The 17,060-nt window shown below is 36.2% G+C and overlaps 1 protein-coding gene across 1 annotated transcript in view; it reads left to right on the top strand.

The window, feature by feature from the left end:
• Positions 1–16,671, top strand: part of SERPINB2 (serpin peptidase inhibitor, clade B (ovalbumin), member 2) — a 44,391-nt gene extending 27,720 nt beyond the window's left edge. The window contains exons 11-17 of the mRNA XM_011974150.1: positions 1,086–1,262; positions 3,045–3,110; positions 3,556–3,693; positions 5,692–5,809; positions 11,481–11,623; positions 14,505–14,660; positions 16,250–16,671. Coding sequence (XP_011829540.1) covers positions 1,086–1,262; positions 3,045–3,110; positions 3,556–3,693; positions 5,692–5,809; positions 11,481–11,623; positions 14,505–14,660; positions 16,250–16,654 — 1,203 coding nt within the window. The 3' untranslated portion in view covers positions 16,655–16,671. The remainder of the gene's footprint in view (positions 1–1,085; positions 1,263–3,044; positions 3,111–3,555; positions 3,694–5,691; positions 5,810–11,480; positions 11,624–14,504; positions 14,661–16,249) is intronic.
• Positions 16,672–17,060: the final 389 nt, after the last annotated feature.

Genomic DNA, 17,060 nt, shown 5'->3' with positions numbered 1-17,060 from the left:
AACTTCCTTAAGGATTTCTTGTAAGGTTGGTCTAGCAGTAACAGATTCTCTTAGCACTTGGTTAAATCATTTAACCTATTTGAGAAATTATTTTGCCATAAAATCAAAATAGATGGAATTAACTATAGAAACCTAGTTTTAAAAGGCTTTTAAATTAAAATATTGTTGTATCGGTTGGGTATGGTATGTTGGCTTTGGTTTAGGGTGGACTCAGTAGCATAATATCTATGCAGTATCCTCAGTTGTAATCATCATCAAAGATGTTTGCAGTTGCCTCAGTGGTCTAGGCTGTGAGTGTTTGTGATGGAGTGGAGGTGGCGCACATTTGCTGTGGATTGGGGCACCTGTCGTTTTCAGGCCAGGTACATGCAGGTGTGGTAGGCTGGCCAGCTGTTTGGTTGCTTCCATTAGAGATGATATTTAAATGCTGAGTATAATATCAAGAAAGATGAGGAAACCTGAGTACTCTTGTTCCAGAAGACCAGTTTCAGAGGGTCTCAAATGAGTGAGAATAAAGACAAACAGTCTTAACTTCTCAACTTCTCTACAAGCATTTTCCAATTAATTGTGCATGATTCCATGTTTACATAAATTAAAAATGGTAGTTACAGCCCAAACCATGAATATTGTAAATCAGTAATACAAATTTATAAGCACCCATTTTGTGCAAAATCCTTAGCTAGGTGCTGTTAGGTGCATGAAGCAGCGTAAGAAGAATATATTGCTCTCAAGAATCTTATGCTGGAGTTGGAAAAAATAGAGACAAACACATGGAAACCAAACTAGTGGTGTGAAAAATGTCAAAAGAGTCGCAAAAACTATGTTATGGGACTCAGCTTTTAACTGACCAGAATCCATTTATTCTCTAATGTACATTAACACTAAAATTTGAGGCAATTCCCTTAAATTCTCTAAACTTCAGTGTTTTAATATATAAAATACTAGTATCAGACTAGAATTTTGCTAAAGTCTATTCAGCTCTTACGACTACATACATGGATATGTATGCAAATATGAATACATATTTTTTCAAAGGTGGAAAGAAATATTCATAAGCTGTCTAATTTTTGCTTTATTTTTCTTAGGTTTCCTCAATGGACACTCTAGCAACATCAATCAACCAGTTTGCCTTGGAGTTGAGCAAAAAGCTAGCTGAATCTGCTCAGGGTAAAAATATTTTCTTTTCTTCCTGGAGCATCTCAACTTCCTTGGCCATGGTGTATTTGGGCACAAAAGGCACCACTGCAGCCCAAATGGCCCAGGTGAGTGGAATAGGTCAACCATCTTCTGTTTCTTGTAAACTAAGTGCTTTCATTGCCTTTTAACTTCAGTTTTCTCTTGACAACTCAATAATTTAAATTTCAAAATAGCATTCTCTAAAACAAGACAGACATTTAAAAATTCTATACCATAAAATAAATCCTGGTAAAGGGAATCAGTTTTCAAACTGTTGCTGGGAAAACCATTTGAGAACCTGTGTCCTTTAGCAAAATAAAACAGAGAAAGGATGAGGTTATCAATTTTTGTTCAACACCAAAACCAATTTTATTTTGATGATATTATTTCAAAAAGTAATCGGTCAAACTTTAAATAACAGAATTATTCAGCATCTTTATAATCATGTAAGGATTTTCTTGGATACACAAAAAAGAAAAATAGAAGAATTCTGTTTCTCACGCTTTGTTTGATTCTCTTTGTTTAGTCCCTGGTTATCTGAATGGAGTCCTGGTTATCTGAATGGAGCCCATTAAGATCATTAAAATAACAACATAATACTACTGTACACAGAACTATTTTTGCAATAAGCATCCTCAAAACACTGTGTGTATATAAACATATATATAGCCATAGATAGCAAAATAGCTATATGTGTAAAAATATATATGAATGCATATACATACATGCAACAATATGTATATAAAATGTGTTTTTAAATAAAAATAAAAACAGAAAGAGTAAACTTGGCCCTAAATCTTGCAAAACCAAAAGGCCAAGTGACAGAATTTTCACCCAAGAAGGTGACTTCCTTGCAAAGTATGGATATGAACACAGCTGGTAATTCTGAAGGATGTGGGCAGGACACATGCTCTATTAGTCTGGACTTGGGATATCATCCTTACTCTTGTGGTTCACAAGATATCAGGTAGTTTAAAAAGTACAACAGCAACAACAAAATCCTTGTTCACAACCTGTTAATGATTGGTTCATTAGCTCAAAAGTCTTAATAATTAATGTGATAGACAATCTTAAATGGATTCCAGTGTGAGTCTATTTTATGTAAATATATGGCTGGATGTTGCTTGTCCTTGTTTCAGATGTTAACACTTCCAGTTGCAAATGAGCCTCATGAATTAGCTGTGCACCCCTTTAATGGCAGGTGGCCCTTGTTTTATTACCATAGATCAATGCAACCCTTGATGCAATATACTGTATTTTTTATTGTCAACTGGGTCCAGGGCATGGGAGATAAAAGTATTTCCTTCTGTTCTACTGTTGTACAATTCCAAGGAAAGTAGGGTATCTACGTCTTTCCTGTTAACTTTCCAATGAAATGCTGGGGTGAACACAAACATTGTGCCTATATATGTCAAGTGGTAGTAGACATAGGAACTGAGCATTTAACTAGAAAAAAAAAACAAACAACTAAAATTCCTTAATTTTCCACATAATTATGGCTTTTACTGAAACTGTCTAAATGATTGTCCCAGTTGGACACCTAGCATTCTTCTTAAAACAACGATGAGTAAAAAGGAAATATGGAAAATAAGAGAATTTTATGTCAAGGTTTTCCCAACATCATTCTAGTTATAAAACATAGGAAAATAAAGAGACTAGCAACTTAAATTGGACTTTAGAAAATGTGGTTAAAAGCAGTTCTTGACTTATTTATTAAACACATTTTTTAAGTTAAGTCAGAGCCCCTTTTTAAATTAATTATATGTTCTGCAATTATAGGAATGACTGACTTGTATTTACAGATGATGTGTAATTTATATGATTAATTCTCTGCAGTCTATTCATTTGTCTTTTTATTGAAATTACAGGTGCTTCAATTTAACAGAGACCAGGGAGTCAAATCCAGCCCTGAAAGTGAAAAAAAAAGGAAAATGGTATATCTTATCCTTTAATATACATTTGATAATTAAGGAAAAAGTACTTTTAGCACATGTATTTTAGTGATAATTTAAGCAACTTTTATCAGGTAACTTTTCTTAGAAACATATATTAAAGTTACAGAAACTTTTTTTCGGAATACAAAATGTCTACACTTTTTGAAAGATCTCTTGTCCCCACACCCTTTTAATCTCTTTAAAAATTTCTCTAGTTTCAAATTTTTTCTTGCTTGCTTTTGCAAACTAAATGTGAAGAAAATTATGGCCTCAATAATATTTCATTCTTTTGTACTAACACTAAAGAAAACATTTTTATCCACTTTAGGATCATTTTCAACTTTTGTTTGCAATTTACCAAATAATTTTATTTAGCTTTAATTTGCTAACATGTACGTAACTCTTGTTCAACATTTTTATTTGACGAATTCCTTCTATTTTAAAGGAATTCAACTTGAGCAACTCGGAAGAAATACACTCTGATTTCCATACGCTTATCTCAGAAATCCTCAAGCCCAACGATGACTACCTACTTAAAACAGCCAATGCGATATATGGTGAGAAAACGTATCCATTTCACAATGTAAGTGCAAATGTCTTATTTTAAGCTAATGGAAAAGAAAGCAATGTGAGACCTATCAGTAAACTCTGTATATTTCTTTCTATACAAATAAATGTACTCTGTACATTTATTTCTATTCATGTACATAATTTTTAGATTCACTGCTGAGTAATATGCCGAGTAATAAGTCTTATCTAAAACACATAGGTCAAGCCATCACTTTACCAAATAGATAAGAAAATTATCATCTCCCACTAATTTCAAAGAAGAGTCCAAGGGTAAAAAGCAGAAAAATGCAAAAAGGAAATTGAAAATATTGCTGCATGCATGGTTCTTAAGGAAAAATATCTACTAATAACAGAAATGTGGCATTAAATGTGCTATAGAATCTTAAATACTTTTGAAAATAAGTTCATGTTCAAGTATCAGGGACAATCTTAATGTGGTCAGTACTTCCCTGTAAACAATCAATTAGACCAACCAACCAGTGTCTAGTGGTAAAGGAAACCAATAACAGGTATCAAACCAGATCTAGCACTCAGATATTTCTGTCTAGAATAAAGAGGTAACCCCTGAGAATGGCCTACAAATACATATGGAGGCTTGGCTGGAGACTGTCTACTTGGGAGCAAAACTGATCTTGGGATGAGAGAAGTAAGCAGTTTTCACATCAAGACTTTACAGACTTTGGGAACATGAAACATGAAATAATATCAACTTCTCTTTGCTAATGGTTGAAATCCCACCAATGTAGACCATGATGACTCTGTCCTCAGTTAAGAGGGTCACACGACAACCAACATCAATAATTTACTTCTTTGTCCATCATCTCCTTGGGCAGGATGACCCACGTGTCCAGTGGGCAAAGAGTAAGGAAATTAGATAGGGTAGAAGAATAGCAATAAGATAAAATAAAGCTACCTTGTGATTTCAAGCAATGCTATCCTTGTTCAAATCTAGTGAATTCTGGGGTGTTCAGGACTTGAGCTTTGTTACTACTAAGGATATAAAACCAGTCAAATGGAATCTTAAAGACAGTTTCCTTTCTCGTAGGCTCATGGACTCCGGTTTAATTCAGAAGTAGGAGAAATGATTGACTCAGTGGGCACTTGGAAACAAGAGGGACACAGAGATAGAGACAAACATATTTTTATATGTCCACAAGCCCTGAGTTAAGACAGGCAGTGGTCCCTCATAAATATTTAAGTTTTCTTTCCACTAGATTTTAAATTCCACAGAATTTAGACTTCATAATCTTCAAGCCACTTCCTGGCAACAGAATTAACTCACCACTTTTTACTCCCTATAAGCCCTCCATAAAGTAAGCAAATTGAAGGAATACTACATGGTCTTGAAGAATAAATTATGTTCCCAAGGCTGGTGCCCCCATAAGAGCAACCTCAGTCATAGCCTACATGTGATGACTGCCACTGCGTGAACACCAGAGGACCAGGAGGAGTTAGAGGTCTCATTTATTTTTTTTTCCTCAGAATGCCTAATATAACATTCGACTCTGCTTACAAATCCATTTTCATGGCAGAATATCATTTTCTTCACGGGCCCTCCACAAAGTTCTTGATGTTTAGAATCCACAGAAGGAAGCTACTAGTATCACAAGCCTCACTTTGGTTGCATTCCTACCATAGAAAGTCAAGTACAATGCTCAATACCTCTTGGCCACTGGGGTCACTCTTTTTATTTGTAGTCCCTTTCCATTCTAGCCTCATTTCAAGGCATGGATAAAAATAGAAATGAAGAGGATGTGGAAGCCCCCAAAATGTGGGCATCAGTACTTCCTTCCACAGCTGGAGCTTTGCATAGCTAGCCAGTGCCCTGCTAAGTTTGGAGAGGGAGGTATTTAGTTTTTGACCAAAACTGGGAGTCAGGAAAGAGGAAATGGAGTGATGATGTGGGAGTGTGCAATTGCCCGCCTACCTAGTTCTTTTGATAATCTAAATAGATTTGATTTCTCAGTTTTGAACAAACTCTACAAAAGAGGATTTTATCTATGTCTTTCAGAAATATTTAGAAGACATGAAAACATATTTTGGTGCAGAGCCTCAGTCTGTTAACTTTGTGGAAGCTTCTGACCAAATCAGAAAGGAGATCAACTCTTGGGTTGAAAGACAGACCGAGGGTAAGCTTTCACCAAGGGGCTTGGCAGCGTGCTTTTCCCAAACATCCTTGTATTTATTTTAGTTTGTGTCATGTGTAAGTATGTATATTCCTTAAATAGAAGTGTGGACACATTGTAAATATTCAGAACATTATTTCTATTCATGTACATAATTTTTGGATTCACTGCCTAGTAATAAGTGTTATTTAAAACACATAGGTCAAGTCATCACTTTACCAAATAGACAAGAAAATTATCATCTCCCACTAATTTCAAAGAAGAGTCCAAGGGTAATAAGCAGAAAAATGCAGAAAGGAAATTGAAAATACTGCTGCATGCATGGTTTTTAAGGAAAAATATCTACAGAAATGTGGCATTAAATGTGCTACAGAATCTTAAATACTTTTGAAAATAAGTTCATGTTCAAGTATCAGTTAGAGTATGGATTAAACTACTCTAAAGAAGAGACCCAAAATATAGTGGCTTAATAAGACACAAGTTTGTCTTTCTCTCAAATAATAGTTCAAAGGTAGTTAGGCATCCTAGGTTAGAGAGAGCATTCTGTCTCCCAAGGCCATCCAGAGATCCAGGCTGGTGTTCAGCGCTGCCATCCTCAATACATGGCTTCCATCTCTAGGTGCAAGATGGTTCTTACAATAGCCAGTTGTACTAGCAGCAGGAAGTGGGGAAAAGAAATTTCAACAAAAGCTGACTTGTCTTTAAGGGGATGCCCTAGAAGTTTCACACGTCAATTCCACTCATATTCCACTGGCCTAAACGTAGTTCATGGCATACTTTCTGCTAGGGTGACCAATACCTTCTGGTTTGCCTGTGACTTTCCTAGTTTTAGGATCAAAAAGCCCCTAATTCCAGGCAAGAGTGACCAACCACATTCCAGTCACTATACTTGCTGGAAGAAAGACCTGCGAAATGGAGTTTTCAGCTGGGTTGCCACTTGTCACCTAAATTTCAGGGTTTTATTTCTAAAAGGAAATAGTAGACGGATTCTCCCAGGCAATTTAACAGTCTTTCATTATTATCCTTATTTTAGAAATAAGGAAGCTGAGATTTTAGAGAAATTATCTATGATTACACAGTTTAAAGTTTCAGAAATAGGATTTCAAATATGTCAGCTTAGTTCCAAAGTCTGAACTGATTTCTACACATCATGCTGCCTTTTAAATCAACATTTCAACTGATATTCTATTATGTCTTAGGAAGAAATACAAAGGCATCATCATTAATGAAGATTAATTCATCATTCATAACTTAATGAAGATTAATTTATCATTTGTCATTAATGATGATGCCTTTGCTTTGTGTCTAAGCACATGGAATGTTTCACAGTCTTCTCCCCTGAACTTCAGGACTCATAACAAATACCTGCTAGATATAATTGTCAAGCGTCCCATGCATTTCAAATTCAACATACCTGAAATCACATTCAAAATGGTTTTCCCATACCTTGTCTTCCTCATGTATTCTGCATCTTGGTGAATGGGTACACCAACCACACACTTGCTCAGAACAGTAATCTGAGAGATATTCTAAATTCTCCCCTTTCCTTTGCTTCCTCTTAAGTGTTTCTCAGAGTTCACACTTCCTTTCAAATCCCTTCCTCCACAGTCTTTCTCTCTTTGCTATCTTGTATCTGCACAGATCCAATAATTTGCCTCTAATCTTGTTCCCTTCAAATCTAACCTCCATTTACCACCCAAATTACCTGCCTAAAATATAAATTAGACCAGATAGGCCATGTCACCCCTCTACTCAAAACTGATTCATGCTGCCCCATGACCTGCGGGATCAGCACAAAGCCCCTAACCAGACACATAAGGCCCAATGTGCCTGTGGAGCCTTGCTTGTCTCTCCACTTCAACTCTTGTCACTCCCTGGAATAAAATTTATATTTCAGGGATTCTATATGTCAGAGTGTCACGAACTCCCTGTGCTACTTAATGGCCCTGTACTCATGCTATTTCTTCTATCTGAAATACCTTTCCCTGCCCTGCCACCCCAACCCCTCCTCTGACCCCGAGTAACTTCTCAGGGCTTCATTCAGGCTAAACATCCTCCTCTTTGCTCCCATGACATTTGTGCAAACCTTTACTTTGACACTTACCACACTGTTATCAAAGCTAACTGCTTATACATCTACGTCCTCTGCTAGACTCAAGGACTCCATGTGCGATAACTCTGCCTTCAGCTTTAGTCACACATAACAGGCCTGCTCATAGCAGTTGTTCAGAACATTAACATTTATTGGAATGAATTGATAACATTGGCAGCCCTAAGTGCTCAGTTCCTTTTACATTGAACCCGTGACTCAAAAGCCGTGGTGAAGCAAGAGTGACCATGGTACTCAACTTCCATCCTCATTTGCATTCATCTGAAAATAAGTTTGTTTTGTTTAGAATTATAGATTAGCTAGCATTTACTAAGTACTTGCACTTTTGCAACTTGTGTGAGACTACATTTGATTGCATAGGCAAAAGTATGTTGTGACCTGCAACACAAATTCAACATAGCAGGAGTAGGAGTAAGAATAGTGCTGGAGTTGGACAAAATGTTAGGTCTTAGATTCCTAGCCTGGTGACTGTCATGTTGTTTGGAAGTCAGGTGGGGATCCTACAGATAGGAAGGCTGGGGCAACTAATCTGCTAGTTTTGCATCCCAGCGAAGCCTTTTAGAGCCAAGAAGATAGCTGTTGTCTGATGCCACATAAGCACGGCTCTTAGGACTTGGTCCTTGCCTTGCTTCCCCAGCTTAGACTGATGCACTCAAGGTACACGACAAGATCCAGGTGTCTGGATTACAGAGCTGTCCAGAAGATCTTCCTATGAAGATGGAAATGTGCCGTAAATCTTCACTGTCCAGTGGAGTAGCTTCTATTCCCATGTGACCATAGGTGATTTGAAATGTGGCTAATGTGACTGAGGAACTGAATTTTCAACTTTATTTCGTTTCAGTTAATTTAAATTTAAGTAGCGACATGCATCTAGTGGCCACCATATTAGGCAGCATAAGTCTAGAAGTTTCGGTTTTGAAGAAGAACTGAGCAAATAATCTTTTACTTTATGGAAGAAAGGGCAGACTGCTGATTATAGTACTATATGGCCACGGTATGGGACATTCACACTTTAAAAAATTCTCTGTTATCATACCGCTGGTCAAATGAGAGGTCCCAAAAAATAAGCTCATGGTGGACACAGTCCAAATCTTTCACTGAGCCTTGTTTGCCACATCCCATGATTTCATTCCTCCAGCTGATCCTCCTCATTCTACTCTTCAGAAATGGAATTTTCCAGAGAGGGAGAAAGCTGTAATCCTTCTGTATTTTCTATTTTGGACACAAATATCTGCCATTTGGAAGCATTCAACATCGAATAAAATAAGGAATTAATTAGCTATTCAGGAACTCAGGGACTTTGTCGAGGCAGTGTTCCATGTGTCCTTAAGGGAAAGTTGCTAGGGTGTTTGGCATGACTAGGTTCTACCTGAATCATCTCAAAGAAACTTCTTTCCTTGAGCTTTCAACAGGTCTTCTCCAAGGTCTTCATTTTTCCTTTAGACAGCAGCATCCAGTATCATTAATAAAAACAACACACCTGTACCCTGAACCTTCCCTAGAAGATTTTAGAGTATTTTTCTTTCTTTTTGGTGTTCTGAGGTTTCAACATTATGTTCTAGGCAGGGTTCTTTTTATTTTTATCTATTTACTTTATAATTTTGCTGGCAATCATTTTAAATCTAAATACAAAGGTCTTCAGGTAAAGGAAATTGTGTATATTATTTATTTCATGATTTTCTTCTTTTCATTCTGTCCCTTCTTGCCTTCAGTACTTCCAATAAACAAATTTGAAATTTCCCAATCTATCCTATCTGTTTTGATTTTCCATTTATACTTACTTTTCATCTCTTTGCCCTTCTGTTATCCTTTTCCAGCTCATGGTTTTTCTCCAGCTATGTTCATTCAACTGTGCAGTCAGTCTATTCAAGAGTTTTATTCCACAGTTATGTATGTTCAGCTTTGACAATTATTTCTTTTCCCTTCGAGACTTACGGTTATTGGTTATTCCTTTTTCATTAGTGAAATCAATCAGCTTTCTCTGAATATGTAAATTTTGCTTATTTTTAAGTCTTTTTGTTGTATTAATTCTGTTTCCTGTTAGTACGTGTTGATGTTGGTGCTTCTCTCTCATAGGGTGGATTTTCTTAACTGTTTAATCCTTTTGGTTTTCTGTGTGTCTCTTTGAGTGAGGATCCCATTTTACCAGTCTTAGTTTATAATACAGATCACAATACCTTGTCTATGGTGACTGTTGGGCTGACGTTGATGTGCTGTGTTTATAACTTGCCTTCTGGGCATGGGAAGCTTCCAGTTTTTCTTGGGAGTTCCTAGCACCTTGGGAACACTGTTCTAACTCCCCTGTTTCATTGTTGGGTTAAATATCACTAATGGATGGCTTAGTACTTCATTAGATTTCTTTAAAAAAAGAAAACGTTATATTAAAAAATATAAAAATAAATATAAATATAAAAAATATAAAAGTTATATTAAAAAATATAACTGGATATATTTAACTTTAGCAAAAAAAAACCAACTAAAATTCCTTAATTTTCCACATAATTATGGCTTTTACTTAAACTGTCTAAATGATTATCTCAGTTGGACACCTAGCATTCTTCTTAAAACAACCATGAGTAAAAAGGAAATATGGAAAATAAGAGAATTTTATGTCAAGGTTTTCCCAACATCATTCTAGTTATAAAACATAGGAAAATAAAGAGACTAACAACTTAAATTGGACTTTAGAAAATGTGTTTAAAAGTAGTTCTTGACTTATTTTATTAAACAGGCTACAATGAACCCTGTGTTATTAGATTGGAATTGAAAGTACCAATATGACCCCCTACTCTTCAATATATATGCAGAAAGATAATTCAATAGATAGATGTAAAAATAGATACAGATGTGTGTATAATATGTACATTTTCTAGCCCCATTTGCTGAGAGGATCTGGAAGCAATGACTGTTGCAGAGTGAAAGTGGGTTGGCCACGAGGTTCTCAATCCAGTTCTATCTACCTCAGTTATCAAACATGTGCCTCTAGAGCAAACCTATAATACTTGATTTGAGAGATTTATATTCGACATATTTTTATAAATCTTTCAAGGTGCTTTAGTAGAGAGTTTGGAGAGAATGTATTCGGGGTTGATAGTCAAATATCAGTTTTAGTTGTAACTATAACAATCTGATCGAAGCAATTGCACACAGCAGTATTTTGGGCAACAGGAAAACATTGGCACAACCTTTCAGATGTTAATCAGAACAGCTTACCGCTTGTGGCTACAAACGGAAGTGAAAAAGAAGGAAGCATTTCAGTCCCCTCAAAATAGGGGTACAAATGAACTCATATTAGAGGGAACTTTTTATAATTAAACTGCAAATTTGTACTTTATGTGGAATAACGCTTACTGACCATTCAGCATATTATTTCTTCAGTGTTTCTCTCTTTATTCACAGCAGCTATTCTGGACAGGAATAGTACTTGTCCATTTCTGGAAAATCAAAAACCAGGACTTTTAAAGGAAACTTGTACAGTTTCAGAAAAAATAGAAGCCTGGTTGTCTTTAGTTAAAATGGACATATTTCTACAAGTCATTTGCAACCTGCCTTTTGTTCTTACAGGTAAAATCCAGAATCTCCTACCCGATGACTCTGTGGATTCCACAACCAGGATGATTCTGGTGAACGCCCTGTACTTTAAAGGAATCTGGGAACATCAATTCTTAGTGCAAAACACCACAGAAAAGCCTTTTAGAATAAACGAGGTAGGAACCTTATAAAGGTCAGTTTGGATTTTCACATGGCATTGTAAAAGTGATTCTCTTATAAATTCACTCTTCTTTTAGATTATATGTTCTTGTGAACTATGGCTCTTACTAGGGAAGTGATGGCTGGGCTAAAAGCCTCCAGTTCCATGGGGAATTCAATGAAATTCCCCTGTCCTTGTTCTTCTCTGAATATACAATCACTCAGTCCTTGCTACCCATGTGAGCTGGGTAGGGTAGTTTTCACATTTATTTCCTAGGTGAGAAAAATACAGTGTAGCCAAGTGACTGGAGGCAAGCCTGAGTTAGAAGCAGTCCAGAACAAGAACCTAAGAGTCCTCACTGTAAGTTCTGTACCTGCCTTGCTAAACCAGTACTAACTTCTACCAAATTCTTACCCTTACATAATAAAAGCAATAAAAAGGGAGACTAATGTAAGGTTATAGATCTGACTCTCATGAATGGGCTGCAGTGCGGCTGGGCCTTGGGACCTGATTGGAAACAAGGACTCAAATGTTGTCAGGATTTTTTCCTATATTTTTTCTAACTCTGTTTCTACCATAATTCTTCTCTCAGGTTGAAGTCTAACTTTCTCTGCTTCCCCATTCACAATGACGGAACATAGCTACCCATAGGACCTTCTCCATTCTACAGACCAGTTGGAAAATCCCATTCCAAATTCCTAGGAAAGGAACTAGTGGACCAAGGTTTGTTAGAGTTGTTTAGTCTAGGGATAGGTCACAAACAGTGCTGCTGTGGAACTATGGCTGTAATGAATGTGTGCAATAGGCATTTCTCAATCAGTGGGGTGAGGATGGGGAAGGAACTGAACACATAATCCAATAGGTTAACAAGAAGTGAGCTGGATAGTTACCTGGGTTTGTATATTCACTGGAAATTTTCAGTTGCAAGTGATAGAAAAGTATTCCAAACTAGCTCTGGCAAAATGGGAATTGCATTGGAATTAGCTTAGGTAACAAAAAAACGGGGAAGTCCAGGAGTGAGTGATTTGGGGGTATTTAGAGTCTCAATACATAATCCCAGTTCATTCTCATGCTGTCTCTTTCTCTTTTTCTGTCTAGTTGCTACTCTCATTCTCTAATTATGATCAGGGAATATGGTTGCCTCATATTCAGCCTTCAAGCTTCACAACTCTAGTAGACAGAGAAAATGTTTGCCATTAGTTCTAAAACAGTGATCACAAGGAAGGCTCTGGTTGGGGCCATTCATGGGCTCTCTCTGGAAACAACCACAGTATGCTGGAGTACACCCAGTAAACAGCCCTTGTCATATGGCCACCACCTTAGCATACGGTGGGGCTTTGTGATTGACAGTTCCACACATAGAATGGAAAAGTAACATATGCCTACAACATCTAAGTTGCAGGGGTGTTTGTTTCGCTTTTATTTGGCAGTTGGTCTTATTTTTAAATTAGCTTATTTTTTAGAGAATTTTTAGGTTTACAGAAAAAAATATGCAGAAAGTACAGGGCTCTCATATGTCCCCCCTTCAACACACACAGTTTCCCGTATTATTAATATCTTGCATTAGTGTGGCAAATTTGTTTTAATTAATGATCTAATATTGATACATCATTATTAACTAAAATCTATAGTTTACATATGTGTCCACTCTTGATATCGTACAGTTCTATGGGTTTTGAAAATGCCCAGTGTCATGTAGCCACCATTACAATAGCATTCCGAATAGTTTCACTGCCCTAAAAGTGCCCTGTGCTTCACCTGTTCATCCATTCCCCCTAAATTCCTGACAATAACTGATCTTTGATTGCACAGTTTTGGTTTTTCTGGAATGTCACATAGTTGGAATCATACAGCACGTAGTGTTTTCAGGATGGCTCCATTCACTATGAATTTAAGGTTCCTCCATGTCTTTCCAGAGCTTCGTAGATCTTTTTGTTTTATTGCTGAATAATATTTCATGGTACAATTGTACCACGGTTTGTCATCCATTCACCTATTGAAGCACATCTTAGTTCCTTCCAATTTTTTGGCAATAATAAATAAATCTGCTATAAACACTACACTGTGGGCAAGTTTTCCTGTGGACACTGTTTTTAACACATTTGAGTAAATACCTAGGAGCACAATTGCTGTATCGTATGGTAAGACTAGGTTAACTTAGTAGGAAACTGCCCACTTAACTGTTTTCCAAAGTGACTGTGTCACTGTGCATTCCCACTAGCAGTAAATGACAGTTCCTGTTGCTCCATATCTTTATCAGCATTTGGTGTTGTCAGTGTTTCATATTTTAGCCGTTCTAATAGCCTTGTGCAATTTACAATCTCCTAATGACATATGACTGAGCATTTTTCATGTGTTGTATCTCTTCCTGGTGAGGTGTTTCTTAGATCTTTTGCCCATTTAAAAAAAAACTGACTTGTTTGTTTTATTATTGTTGAGTTTTGTATTATTTGTTGAGTTTTTATTATTGTCTCTTATAAGTATATGTTTTGCAAATATTTTCTGCTCATCTATTGCTTGTCTTTGCAATCTCTTAGTGAATGTCAGTTTTTATGATACTAAAATACTTCCTCAAAAATTTTCATGTAAAATATGCCTTACTCAGTTTCTGAATTATTGGCATTTCCATAATTTACACAAGAGCATATATTAAGAGTTTGATTTAATACATGTTGCTGTGTTTTATAGGGGATACCACAGTCGTGTTAGAAACTCACATATCTGCTATTGGCGATACTTTTCAGTGGGATAGATATTTCCATAAAGGAAGGTCTGGATAACTTTATTCAGCATCTAGCAGAGGATCACCAGTTTCACCAACTGGGAGCCAATGATGGTAGAGAATCAAGGAGTTAGTGGAATACTTCTTCAATGACCTTGTTACCTTTTTGTTTTAGACTACAAGCAAACCAGTGCAAATGATGTTTATGAAAAAAAAGCTTCAAATTTTTCACATAGAAAAGCCACAAGCAGTGGGCCTTCAACTCTACTACAAAAGCCGTGACCTCAGCCTGCTTATCCTACTGCCAGAAGACATTAATGGGCTGGTACAGGTAAATAACATCAGTGTGTCCGATGTGAGGGTGTTTCCAGTGTTTACTAAAAGAACTGGTTGGCCAAGGTTTCTCCCAATTGTCCTCAAGAAGAATGGTCTCCCTATTATTTAATTCCTATAGAGAAAAGTCACCAATGTATCTTGAGTCCTAGGCACTTCACCTTCACAATATTATTTAAACTTTACAACACTCTATAAAGTTAATATTACCGTTCCTCAGAAAGGCTAAGCAAGGCATAGACAGCTCCAGCCCAGGGTCATCACACACAGAGCCACATGTACAGCAGGTGCAAATATACCTTGTCAGTCACAGAACTGTATGGATTGATCATAACCATCTTTCAATCAGTCTAGGTTTCCCTCTGGTAGGACCTATGTAACTTGAGATTAATATCTTAGTCATTTGCATTAGTATACACACACATCAAGCTGCCTTCCAAAACTTATTTTTTGAACATTTTTATCAAGTAAACAACCTTCAGGAGAAAAAGTCTGTATCAATACTGTCTTCAAGAATTATTTAAGCTGTTTACCAGCCAAATTTCTATTAATCTGGACACAACTTTGGTTAGACTATGCTTCTGAGCAATTTGCATGACTAAACGGAACATGAATCTCATGCAACAGATGGCTTGTCTTTCTTTGCACCTTGTCTAATTTTTCACATGTGTCAGACTCTTAATACTTGTAAGTTTCCATGATCCTACTAGTATGTAGAAAATATTTCCAAATTATGTCATAACATTTGTGAAACTGGAGAGAATAGTAAAAATAAAACCAGTGTGGACAAATAACCATTAGAATCAGCTCTTTTAAGATAAAAACCTAGAAGTGCAATTTCCTGAGCTGAAGGTATTGTCATGTTATTAATGTAAATGGTTTACAGGTATGCCATTGACAGCCAAAACTTCAGTTTAGAAAATGCATGTGCATTAAAACAAACATGTCATTTAAAAAAGCAAATATATACATATATACATATGTAGTATATACACACATATATTTATTATTTTAAAAATTCAAAATATAAAGAAGAGGGAAAGCATCCTTAAACTCAATATAAAATAATTACTTTTGAGATTTGGGGGATTTTCTTATCTTTTCTTTCTTTTTTGACTTAGTTGATAATTATTAATCTCACGTTGTTTTGATTAGAGTATAGACATGTTATTTTATTCCAAATTTTGTTTTCAAAGAGCTGTCTCTCATGTTGACAAACAGGTTTTCTTGTGCCTTGGCTTACAACTTGCACTAGAGTATATGCTTTGTATAGATAACATCTAAATGTATATTTATATTGATGTATTTAAGTGTATAGTTGATGTCTTGTATACTATAGCAGAAGTACTTCCATTTTGAATTAAACTGTAATTCTCCTATATCTGGATAGCAATTAATCTGCAGAACAAAGATTTTGAAGGTCAACATTATACAACCAAAGGATATCCAGATGTGTGTGTGTTGTCACCCTGAGTAATGGGAGTGATCATAATTCATCTATGTAATTCCTAGGGAGCTCTCTCAACTACTGTTTTTCATTCCAGTTTGGAATTACTAATTCTTTCTTTCTTGGTTCCAAATGGGCAGCTGGAAAAGGACATCACCTATGAGAAGCTGAATGAGTGGACCAGTGCAGACATGATGGAGTTGTATGAAGTGCAGCTACACCTTCCCAAGTTCAAGTTGGAAGACAGTTATGATCTCAAGTCAACCCTGAGCAGTATGGGGATGAGTGATGCTTTCAGCCAGAGCAAAGCTGATTTCTCAGGAATGTCTTCAGCGAGAAACCTATTTTTATCCAATGTTTTCCATAAGGCTTTTGTGGAAATAAATGAACAAGGTACTGAAGCCGCAGCTGGCACTGGGAGTGAGATAGAGTCACGAATTAGAGTCCCATCCATCGAATTCAATGCAAATCACCCATTCCTCTTCTTCATCAGGCACAATAAAACCAACAGCATTCTTTTTTATGGAAGATTATGCTCTCCCTAAATCCCACGTATCTCTCAACAAACAAGGCCATCTTACAGTGTGAAAAATGTACCATGAGATGGAAAAGCACAATTTTCACAAAAATGAGTTTGTAGTCTAAATCTTTTTCATATTTGAATATAAGTAAATAGATCTTGAAATAATGCATTCTAATGATCCTGTCATATCTGTACAGCTGGAGAGAATAACGTGTTTTATTTTTATCATGTTAACATTTTGTCTCATGTGACTTTCATTTACATTTCAGAAGAGCTATGCTATTCAACTGAATGCCTTATAATTCTTGATCACTTGCAATATCCATGATACTTGTTATCATTATATATTTTGTATCCATCATTAAATGAAAAAATCTTTATAAAGGTGATATGATATTGATAAATAAGAAGTTTCTCAAGAATATCAT

This window comes from Mandrillus leucophaeus, unplaced genomic scaffold (assembly GCF_000951045.1).
Source record: "Mandrillus leucophaeus isolate KB7577 unplaced genomic scaffold, Mleu.le_1.0 Scaffold142, whole genome shotgun sequence".
NCBI classification, from domain to species: Eukaryota; Metazoa; Chordata; class Mammalia; order Primates; family Cercopithecidae; genus Mandrillus; species Mandrillus leucophaeus.
This window is presented reverse-complemented; position numbering and strand designations above follow the sequence as displayed.